This window comes from Manacus vitellinus, unplaced genomic scaffold (genome assembly GCF_001715985.3).
Source record: "Manacus vitellinus isolate BGI_N305 unplaced genomic scaffold, ASM171598v3 scaffold_26_pilon, whole genome shotgun sequence".
In the NCBI taxonomy this organism is placed as follows: domain Eukaryota; kingdom Metazoa; phylum Chordata; class Aves; order Passeriformes; family Pipridae; genus Manacus; species Manacus vitellinus.
The window spans coordinates 10,001,742-10,013,345 of record NW_021939960.1 but is presented as its reverse complement, the minus strand read 5'-3'; the positions used below and the strand labels follow the sequence as shown (position 1 = coordinate 10,013,345).

At 50.4% G+C, this 11,604-nt stretch overlaps 2 protein-coding genes across 2 annotated transcripts in view; one reads left to right on the top strand and one right to left on the bottom strand.

Moving 5' to 3' along the window:
- R3HDML (R3H domain containing like) overlaps positions 1 to 4,573 on the bottom strand; it is a 9,637-nt gene extending 5,064 nt beyond the window's left edge. Inside the window, exon 1 of the mRNA XM_029960428.1 lies at positions 4,454 to 4,573. Coding sequence (XP_029816288.1) covers positions 4,454 to 4,573 — 120 coding nt within the window. The remainder of the gene's footprint in view (positions 1 to 4,453) is intronic.
- Positions 4,574 to 5,276: 703 nt separating this feature from the next.
- Positions 5,277 to 11,604, top strand: part of FITM2 (fat storage inducing transmembrane protein 2) — a 14,471-nt gene continuing 8,143 nt past the window's right edge. The window contains exon 1 of the mRNA XM_029960427.1: positions 5,277 to 5,334. Coding sequence (XP_029816287.1) covers positions 5,277 to 5,334 — 58 coding nt within the window. The remainder of the gene's footprint in view (positions 5,335 to 11,604) is intronic.

The following is an 11,604-nucleotide window of genomic DNA, read 5'->3' as shown; positions in this document are numbered from 1 at the left end:
GCTTTGGTGCGGGCTGAGCAGATGGCAGAGATGTCTCTTTCTGGGGACGGCTGGGAGGGGACCTGGTGATCAGGTGTGTCCCTGGGCTAGCAGCTCTCTCTGTTAGAGATGAAGCCACTTGCTGGCTTGGGAGCTGCCACCTGCTTGTTCCCCAAGGACTAGGCATGTCATAGCCCACGGGGGCTCTGCCCATGGCCCCACCACTGACCTGTGCTGGCAGTGCCCAGCCAGGGGCATCTCAGGGGAAAAGTGCCTTGGTGGGCTGTGCTCCCTGCACTGTGTCCAGGTGTCTGTCCCCGGGGAGGGGGGGACAGCAGTCTGAAAGCCATGGACTATGCTCAGGCATCAAGTGTGTTTCCCCACAACATCCCACACAGTCACAATGCCAGGGGCCAACTGAATTATTGCAGGTCACAAAGATGCCTGTTTGGCTGCAGGGGCTGCTTGCAATGCCCATCACATCTTCCTCCCAGTGTGCTCAGAGCCAGCTCGGGCAGCCACGTGTGAGCTGCAGCAGGGCTTGCTGCCATCATCCCCCTGGGCCACAGTGCCTCAGGTCAGCAAGGTGCTCACCCTGCACTTCACTAGGCCTGGTTTCACCAGGGCACAGGCCAGCATATTTTTCCTGGCATCCTCTCTCACATAAAGCAACTCAAGATGCTGCAGGCCCTGGGGCCCACACTGAGACATGTGCTGGGGGGATATTTCCATCCACTCCCCACCCAGCTGGTGGGATGATAGTTGTGCCAGCAAGGAGACAAAGCCCAGCTGAGGCATCTCTGGCCCCACTGCAGCACTGCAGGAGGGGATCCCTCAGCGCAGAGAGCAGCAGGACCCCGTGACCCAGCTGGGCTGGACACGCTGTGGGGGGCTGGGCTGTGCTGTGGATGCTGGCACTGGGCACGTCAGGGGGTCAAGATGGCTCTCAGAGCCCTCTGACTATCCAGGCTGCCTGTTATAGGGGTCTAATCAGCTCAGCTTCACCTTCCAGCACCAGGCCACCCCAAAGGACCAGACACCTCTGCAGGTGCTGGGCAGAGTGCCATCTCCAGTTTGCCAGTCCTGCTGACACCCCTATTTCACATTCCTGAATGCAGACAGGAGTGCCAGCTCCAGGGGCCAGGACAGCCCTTCGTGCTGCACAGGGTGGCACACACTGAGGCTGCCTCCCTCTGCTCAACCCCAGCTATCAAATCTCTCATTAGTGAGGCTGGTAAAGGCAGTTTCACTCCCAGCAGATTAAAAAGGCAGATGGGGACATGCAGCAGTGAATGTCTTAACTGGGCAGACTGGGAGGTGCAGCTGCTGCCAAGTGCACACCAAGGTGGGGAGGGCACTGGGGCTGTGTTGTGGAGGGGGTGGTTTTTTGGTGATTTATTTTTTCACAAAAGACAGAGCCCTGAGGAGCATATGCTTATCCAGCCCCAGGAACTGCAAAGCTTTTCATCTGGGATTTTTTTTGGAGTTTTTTTTTGTCCCTGGAGCTCGGGGAGAGAGAACCCACTGCAGGTCCCAGTGCCACGCAGCAGCCGAGCCTCTGTGCAGGGGCAAGGCGAGGGTTTTGTCTTGGGTGCAGATTGAAAGCACTGCTTAATCAGCACTCTGCGAGACAATCCAAATTCCAGGAACTGGAAGGGGTTTGTGTCCCTGCCAGGCGTAATATCCTGCAGCCCAGACTGGCCCAGCTGCCAAAGCACACGGTATCTACAGCGAGGACCTTGCTGGGAGCCAAGAAGCACACGCATTCAGCTGGATACAGCAGCAGCACCGGCAAATTCCCGTTTTAATGAGCACTGGAAGGGGGGAACAAAAGAGATAAATCACTGGGTTCAAGCACTCTCCTGGCAGAGACGCCCACCGATGCTTTTATGACCAACAGACACAGCAGCTCGCTCCAGAATAAGCCATAATGGGACTGGAAGGATTTCTCTGTCATGTTTGTTTCTCCCATCTGTTGGCTTTGGGCATCCCCCATCATGGTGACATGAGCCCACACAGGACTGAGCAGGGCTTTGACTTCTCTGGTCTCTGAGCATCCTGATGCCTGGAGGAGGTTGACATGGATTTCCATAGCAGGGAATTTTTACTTTTCTCTTTACTTGAGGTAAAGTAAAACAAAACCAAAATTCTGTCTGAACAAAACTTTTCTCAGGCAATGCACAAACTCTGTTGCTGCAGTAAAATATTTCCCTCCTATGAACAGACAGAAAGGCTCATTTTCCATTTTCAGTAAAAGCTGTTAGTTCCCCCCAATCCCACCTCAAAACACCACCAAGAGCTCCAGCTACCCTGGTGCCCATCCTGGTAGGGAAGGAGAGTGAGGCTTTTGACGGATTTTTGCATTTCTGGAGCACTGTAGAAGTCTAACACATCCAGAGCTTGATTTCTCCTAATGCATCATGAAAGGAGATCTTCCTTCTGACTTAAAGGTCATAAAATTTGATCTTTGTATCTTCTGATGTGAGAAAACCCAGGCTGAGCTCCTGTACATTAATTTGGGATCTCCTGGGAATGAAACACATTGTTGAGCTGTAACACAAGTGAGATCAGTCCTGAAGTATGAGGAGTTCAGAGTCATCCTTCTTGCTAATTAGGACCAGATCCTTGTAAATGCTGAATGCCTTTGTGGAACCAAGATGAACCTTGAGGAAGAGGTACTGGAAAAGTCCAATCCCACACTGAAGACGTGACCATCAACAGGGACAGGCAGTTGGGTTCTCCTGGAGCCTTTCATATAATGCCCAGCACCTGGCTCTGCTTCAGAGGTGATGTCCTCTCATAACCCACTCTTTCTGCTTGTGTATTTGCTGGGACATGAGAAAAACTAAAAATAGAGGTGGAAAAAAACCCTTTCCCATTTTATATATAGCCATGCTGTGGGGAGCCAGCAGTCGAGAGCGTGGGCAGGATCCTGCACATGTGGGTGTGACCACCCAGGCTGGCTCAGCAGGGCAGCACAGAGCAGCCCTGCCCTCAGCCTGGCTACTGACCCCTCTCCAAAGGCCACCTGGGCACTGGCCCAGCCCTGAGAGCTGTGATTTGCTTCTTTTGCGGGCCAGGTCTTGACAGGAGCCTGATTCTTGGAGCCTTTAGTACCAGCAGCAACCCTGGCTGAAAACACTAGAAGAGTAATGCTTTAGTGTCATGAAGTAAAGAACACTAGTTTTGGGGTGTTAACTGAGGTGTCCATCAAGATTAATTTGATCCTACATGAACTCCTGGGTCAATAGCTGGGTGTCAGCCCCTCACCACTCCCCTCATTTCCCGTGGCACTGTCGGAGCTGTGATTCCCACCATCAGCCAGACACTGCCTGTGAGGGAGCTCTGAAGGCCACTGGCTCCAGCCAGCACCAAGATATAATTGGAGCCTTTGAAAGGTGAGAAATTTTTCCGCTGGCTCTAGAAATAAATGTCTCTGAAGTCAAGTGCTGTGGACGGTAGTTTCTCGCAAAGGTATTTTTTACGGTAACTGGGCTAAGTTTAGAAATTCACTTAAATAACATGGAAGCTCCTCTCAGCACAATTTGGAAGATAGTTAGTTTGCTGTTTGCTAACAAATTGGTGCTTGGCCCAGCACTTTGGATGTGTGATGGTCTCACTGCTCTCCACCAGGGTGAGAAGAATGTCACAGCTCAGTGGGAAGAGGGACCCATCGCACCACGAGTCAGCTGAAACTGAGATGGACCCAAACCTCGGAGCTGAACATCAGCTGTGACCTCCTCACCAGCCACATGCAGGCTGGTATCAGGACTCACTGCTCCACCACAGTGCTGTGCCCATCACCCCGTCCCCACTGCAGACCCACAGCCTGCCCATTCAGGTGCAGCCCACATCCAGCTGTGCCTGCACCCATGGACACAAACAGCAGCCCTGGAAACATGGTGCTGGAGGGGGTTTACTGTGCTTGCTGCCTGCTCCCCAGGCTTAGTGGTGGGAAACCCATCAGTCCCACCCAGAGCTTCTGGTTGGAGCTCCTCATCCCACCGGTCTGCACAAAAGGGCACCATCTGCTGTGAGCTGAGATCATTTCTTCCCTCATCACTGGGCACAGTAGGGGCTACCTGTGGAGTGGTTGGGAATGCTGTGGCTCCAGCAAAGGGCTGGATCAGCTGCTGGATGGGGCTAGTGGATCACAGCCCCGAAAGCCCAGACCCAGCGAAGTGAAGTCAGGACACCCTGGCAGCCTCACCGTGTAATTTGCTTGGCCGGGGATGTGCCACAGCTTGACTGCAGCCCCTGTGTATTCACTCCATCTGTGTTAGCCTGACCTTGCCCATGGCCCAGGAGCAATGGGGAGGGAACAGCAGCAGAGCTGGGCACACTCAAGTGCCAGGAGCTCACATCCCACAGGCATCCGGCCCTGTGGTGGCCGATGAGGACCAGGGCTGATAAGGTTCCTGCTGCCTCATCCTCCCTGCTGCTGCTCGTGACTTTGAGCTGTCCTGCGTGGCACAGTCCAGCCTTCATCTTGCCAGCCGATGTGCTGGTGCCAGCCCCCGCAGAGGCACCTGGCAGGCCGGCAGAGGTGCTCGGTGAAGGAAAGGACAGAGCCCATCTGCCCCGCGGCCGGCATCTCGGACAGCAAACACAGAGCTCACCGAGACAGCTGTTGCCTTTGGCACGGCCCTCGCCCCGCTCCGCTTCCCCGGCAGCCGCGGAGCGCGGAGTCACCGCGGCGTCCCGTCTGCTGCCCGAGTGCTGCTGTTCGTCCCGTCTGCTGCCCGAGTGCTGCTGTTCGTCCCGTCTGCTGCCCGAGTGCTGCTGCGGAGCTGAGCCTGCCAGGGCTCTGTGCCCGGGTCGAGCCCCCGTGCCCGGCTTTCCCTGCCCTGAAATCAGTGGAAGTGAGAGCCATGCGGGAGCACCGTGCCCCAGGCACTGGAATGGGGGCACACCCAGCTCATGTCCCTCAAAGACACCCTCAAGGGCTGTGCATGTTCCCAGCTGGACCCCGTTACAGCCCCTGCACTTTCTTTTGTGTTTTCAGCATCCAGCTGCAGGTTCCTGGCTGAGAGAAAGGGAGGGTGGCATTGCCCCAGGGCCCATGTCCAAGCAGGAAGGGTTCTGGGTCAGGTTTGGGCAGGGGGTGAGGAATGAGCTGAGGCTCATCCTTCTCATCTGGTGCTCAGCTGTTTCTACTTTTTCCCTTCCTTTTTCTTATTTAAGCTGCATTTTCATGCTGTGCTGATAAGCCTGGGAGTGCTGGTGGGTGGTTTGGAGTCTGGGGCTGGCTGATGGGTGTCCACATTTCCCCCTCCACTGGCTGCTGCAGTACAGACATGACACATGGAGTGGTCCAGCAAAGCCCTGTTTCCAAAACCAACACCCCAAACCCCTGTAAGTGGGTTGGGGGGATGTCAGAAACTAGAATTTGATGAATTCATGGAGTAGATGACTCACAGTGTTCACCATTAAACCTGCAACAGCAGGAGGGAGATCCAGTGTGCTCTGGGGCTCTGTGAACAGCTGATGCCCATCTGGAGTAACTGGGATGAGTGAAGTGGTTATAAAGTTATAAAGCTACAGCAGCAGCGCTTGGAGTGGGACTGGTCTTCTCCCTGGACAAGAAAAAGACCTTCCTCCAGTGGTGGAAAGGATGAGGTGTCTCCAGGAGTTCATGGACCGTGCTAAGGGGAAAACCTCCAGGTCTCCTGGCCTCAGTGTGCTGTGTCTGCCCACCTCCCGAAGTGGTTCAGTAAATCAACAAGGCTCCCCTCTGTGCCTGCTGAAACCCCTCCAGCTGTCTCGAACAGATGACTGTTGAGGTGATGAGGAGGGTTAATTGACTCTGACAAATATTTACCTGTTTCTCTGGGTTTACAGAAACCTCACTCCAGCCCCAGCTTTGAAGTGGAGTTCAAAGCCCCAGCAGCTCTGACGTCTTGGGAGGAGCGAGCTCTGCCCAGCATGCAAAACTCTGCTCTACAAGGAGGGGAACTGCATCCCCCATCCTCCTCCTTGGGCACCTGGTGCAGTGCTGGTATTTTCCATCATCTCACAGGGTCCTGCTCATCTTCCCTCACCAGGGTAAGAGCCGCTTTGCCAATTGTTTGGGGCCTACGTTAAATAATCAGCCCAAAGAAAGGTCTTCTTCCAGCAAAGGAGCAGAGTATGCTTCTCATGTATTTTTTTTTCCCTAACCTCTGAATGATGTCAACAGAGATTGGGCTGAGTTGCACATCTGTGGTGGGGTCATATTTTTAAAAAATAGCTTGTTTGAACTGTGCAAATAAACACTTGTGAAAAGAATCCTGTTTCTTTACGTGAAGTTGGTAAATGCTCTGATTTAGTTAAAGCACTAGGACTTGGCTTTAATTTTATTTTTCACCAGATTTAAAGCTTGAGGAGTAAAAAAAATGTTGTGTATTCTCAGAACAGATGGAGTCTAAGCAGCAGGAGCACAACCTTCATCACCTACCTCCTCCTCCTCCTCCTCGGGCTGTTGGTGCCAGGGGGTGGTCTCTGTGCACTGCTGACCACCTTCATACCTTCCTTGCACTTGGTAAGATGTATTTTGGGAGATGCTCAGACTGGGATGTGCTTCCACAGCAGTTCTGGGCTTCTTCTTGAGGCAAATTCCTTCCTTCCCTAACCCTGGGGATGGCTGAGCTGGCCATTGCTCAGCACCCTTCACACCGACACGTCCTCCCACCTCACTGTCTTTCTGCCTGTCTTGGCTTTCAGATGACACCCATGGTTGATGACCACACCAATAAACTCCACACCCTGGGACATCTTGTTTCTTCTGCTGAATGTTGAGATGTGGTGAAAGAGCAGGGCAAGCTGAGCAGAGGTGTTGAGCTTACTGAACACAGGGAATACACAGGTAAAAAACTGAACAAATAGTTAAGAACAAAATTATATTGCATATCTAAATCAACCCTACAACAATCTTAAGTGCACTGGCTCTTCAGCACACCCTTTGAACTTTTTTGTAATTATTATTTTTTATCTGCAGAGCATTTCAATGGTCATTATGGTCAGGACAGATCCAAATCACACTTCCAGCCAACACTTTTATCATTATCCAAGCCAGTAAAGCACAGATTAAATATTATGTATGTATATATTTTAGTTTTACACTTAAATATTTGTAATTATATATTGGACTGAAATAGACACAGCTCATGTTTTGTGGCTGGCTCTACCAGTCAAGAAACCAGGACTGTGAACTGTGGTCCTGCAGTTAATCAACACAAAGTCACTTCCAAATTTTACACCTGAGTATATGACTGATTCTTTCCTGCAAATATATGAGCTAAAAATGCACCACTAAGGTCCGCAAAGTTCATATTTCTGAATTTGAATTAATAAGCACAGACCATTTCTGTCCCATATTTGATCAGTTGCAATAAGTGGCAGTTTCTTCATCTAATAAAAAGGGCAATGTTTTGGTACAGTGGCTCAAGGGCCACCCAGCAAAGGATTTTGTGGAAACTGTTGTTGAGTTTTAGGTGTTCATTTATGTAGGATTGATAATCCTTATAGAAAGGGAATAAACAACAAATAATGCTTTTTATGGGTGGCCAACAGAAAGGTTAATTGGTCTGGGCAGGAGTTAACTCCCAGTAACTGCTACTGGGAGAGCACTGCCTGCTCAGCCTGCATGGAAAAACCTGCTCAGCAGCTACCCCTGAAAGACATCGAGAATCAAATTAATTCAAACGTGCAGGTGGGGGGCTGGGGAGTTTCTTTGGCAAACATGGAAGGTGTGAATTATACACTGTGCGAAAAAAGGGGAATGTTTCTGCAAGGAGCTGCAAGTGCAGCCACCACAGCTGCTCAAGGAAGTCAGGCACTTTGAGATAAACATGACTAATTAAGGCCATTTTATGCCCAAGCACATGTACACTTAATCACATGAATTATATATTTTTTTTCACTTGTAATCTCATCCCCACTTCATCTGTTTATGGGCTCCTTAATTTGTATTGTAGGCAGAGTAGCTATTTTACATCTTTGTGAACTCTGCTTCTTTTGAAGCTCTTCAGACCATTATTGCAGCCCTCTGCAACCTCATCATTTTCTCTGAAAGAACTTCAGGAAGGAGAAGAACAGAACCTGTCCCGTATTCTTTTCAGGGTGTGGGGATACAGAGATTAAGGGACTTGCCTATGGCTGGAGAAGGAGTTTGTCAGTCACAAATAAAACCCAGCTCCCCAGAGTCCATGCTCATCACAAGACCATTCTCTCCTGTGAATGAAACCCCATCATTAGTCTGCTCTGCTGTGATCTGGCTGTGCCCAACAAGAAATGTAAATATTTTGTAGCAGTAGGTATTAATTTGTAGCATTAATAAAGTATGAGCCACTGAAAACTGAATTGGCTCTTTCTTACATTTTGCCCCATATGCCAAAATATTTTGATCTTTGGATGTAACCGCTAAACAAGCTGCAAATTCCCTGCAGCTCAGATCATACCCTTCCTGTTCACTTTAGGAGAGTCAGAGGGGAAATGTGTAACCTGCAGAGGTTTTCAGCCTGGGCTCAGCAATGGTTCAGTCTGTACAAATTGTCTGGGGTTAATTTCCACACCTTTTTCTAAAATTCTTGGGGTTTCAGCACAGGGAAAGACCTTTCCCATTAATTTGTGCAGCCACACAGGTGGTGAGTTACCAGTGTCTTTTTTCTGTGTCTCGACTCAGCATCTCCACTGTAAATAACACATCATCCACTCCCAGGTCAGCCTTGGTTCTGCCTGGACCGATGACAAGTCTGGGGCTCGCAGGAAGAGAATCCCTTCCCATCAGAGATGGGCAGCAAAGATCCAGGCCCCTGTGAGGGAAAGGCTGCTACACCTCCACCCTGGGCTGCTTTTCAAAGGCATCACTGACACAAGGGAACAAAGCGCAATATTATTTTTTTGATCTTTTTTCTAAGCCGACAGTGAATAGAGAAGGCTGCGGAGCTCCAACCACTGACTTTGATGAACGGCGTCTCAGCAAAGGGCCAAAACTATCTTCAACTCCAGGCTTAAGCTCCCATTAGGCAAAGAAAATTCAGCCCAAATTATGCTTATGTAGCACCTCTCATGCAAACACCCTGGGACGCTCCAGGATCAAACTCAAACACGATCAATCATGGAGATGTGAGCAGAATCCACCAAGGAAAACAGAGAGCAGGGGGGGCTTGGCAGGAATGAGCTGCCATGAGCACCTGGCTCCCCAGGGGAAGGGCTGGGGGCTGCGAGGGCCCCTGGGCAGGCAGGGGTGGGTGAGCAGGTGCCAGAGGGCTGTGGGAATTGCTGTGAGGCAGGAGGACAAGCTGGGAAGAAAGTAGGTCTCCCAGGTCCAAATGGGCTGTTAGTAGGGGGGTAAGTCATTCCCACCGAGTGTGTGGGCACAGGCTGGTGGCTCTGCCAGTCCTGATGGGCTGGATGCCTGGATGGGCACCCACTATCTCCTTCTGGTGCCCCTGGAGCACACCTTCCCTCTGGTGTTGACTGGGCTGTGAGAACCCGCCTTAGCCCAAACTGGAGTTAGAGAATCACAGAATATTCTGAGTTGGAAAGGATCATCGAGTCCAACTCTTAAGTAAATGGCCAGTACAGGGATAGAAGGACCATAGTGTGTGTTTTGTAACAAAATCTGTGCAACGTTTCCCTCCAGGCATCCTTCTTTGGTCACAACGCAGAGCAGTGGACCCAGAAATCTCAGCCTCCAGTGAATCTATCCCTGTGGATTTTAGAGGCAAAGTGGGATTTCTCAAAGAGAAGTGATTTGTTGGAGGTCTTGGTTCAAAGTAAATAAGGGAAAACTGAAAATAATTTTTAAAATCAATTAGTCTGAAAGATTTCAGCTTGAATCAGGCTGTGGTTTGGCGAGGTTAAGGAAAAAGATACAGTGAAAGGGAAGGACAGCCACATCTGCTACACCTGACAAAATAATTTGGTTTAGCATGGTTTATATCTGTCACAGCTTGACCAAGTGTCTGTGAGAGGTCTTTAGGAACCTTCTGCAATCCCTTTAAAGCAAACCTTATTCCCTACTTATGATTAAAACCTTTTTCTGCAGTTTTAAAAGGCCTAAATTCTGCTTCTCTGGTTCTTTACAGAGGAATGGCAGTCGGTTCCTCAGAAGGACTGTCGGCCTTGGCTGGTGCTCATGGCAGCAAAAACACAGCCTGAATGTAGAGATTTACTCTAAATCTGGAGAACACCTGGACCCGGCTGAGCTTTGCTCACTGCACTCGTGAGAATCGGTGATTTACAGAGATAATCCTCAGACATTTCAAGCTGGGCTGGGGATAGACACATTTCCAGCCCGTGCCATCAACTCCCATTCATCTGGAGCAGGTGCCAAGCTTACGAAATCCTGCTGCGTGTGGCAGACACCACAGCACGCTTCATTAGCAGCCAGCTGAGCAGCTCCCACCTCCAGCGCCGGCACTGCAAACAGTCTGGGGATCACGGGCCCGAACCTGGGAAGCACAGGAGAGGCAAGGTTTCAAAGGCAGAGGGGATTTAGGCAGACAATGACGGACTCTGTGAAACCTGCTCCCAGCCCCTCTCATCCTCGCTCGTCTGAGTGGACGCAGCTGCCCTGTCGTTTCTAATTCGGGGTGCGATGCCGGGGCTGGGAGTGCTGGAGGAGGCCGTGGCAGCCTTATTAAAAACAACATCTAATAAATTGCCAAATGCCATTTACCCTGGATAACCTCCTTAGTTGAAACACCCCGTATCTGCTGGGGCTGCTTTGATGTGTTGTTCTGCCCTCTCAGCCCAGATGTTGTCGTGGATCTGCTGACAATGACGGTGGAACAGCTTTGAAATGCGCTCTGGCAAGAAACACTTTCCCGTCCCATCTCAGATAGGGCCTGCTTTTTTTCCCCCCGCTCTCACATTTTTCTTACTAAGGCCATTGGGATGAATAAAGGCTCTTTGTTCATTGAGCCATTTCTCTGCTTGCTGATGCTTTTTTTGTATTTTAAAAACTAAGCTGAAATGACAGCAGCAGCTGTTCAATAGATGAAATGGGTCTCAAATACCACAGTGACGGCCAGTGCTTGGACACCACTTTCAGCCACAAACATGGACAGTGAAAAGGCGTGGGAGCCTTAACAGCTCCAGAAATACTTTCTCCCTCTCTCTTAAGCCCCAGGAGAAATTAAAACAATTCTACTGAGCAAGAAAATTCTCAGATTTCCTCTTGAGTACCATGGTTAGACCCTCTCTTTCAGAGGTGCTGGTACCCTGCTTAGAAGTAATGGATGCTTCTTTATAGGACAAGAGAAAACAAGCTCAAGTTGCACCAGGACAGGTTTAGATTGGAAATTAGGGAAACTTTCTTCACAGAAAGGGCTATAAAGCATTGGAATAGGCTGCCCAGGGCAGTGGTGGGGTCACAGATCCTGGAAGGGCTTGAAAGCCATGTGGATGTGGTGCTTGGGGTCATGGTTTAGTGGAGGGCTTGCAGTGCTGGGTTAACAGTTAGTCCTGACAATCTTATAGTTCTTTTCCAACCTAAATGATTCTGTGATTCCTTATCTCAGTCTACACCTTCCTCCTGAGGGGAAGTTGGGGGCCACACACTGATCTCTTCCCTCGGGCAACCAAGGACAGTGAGAGTTGCTAACACTCCCTGGTAACTCCAGGGTCCTGTTCAAAACT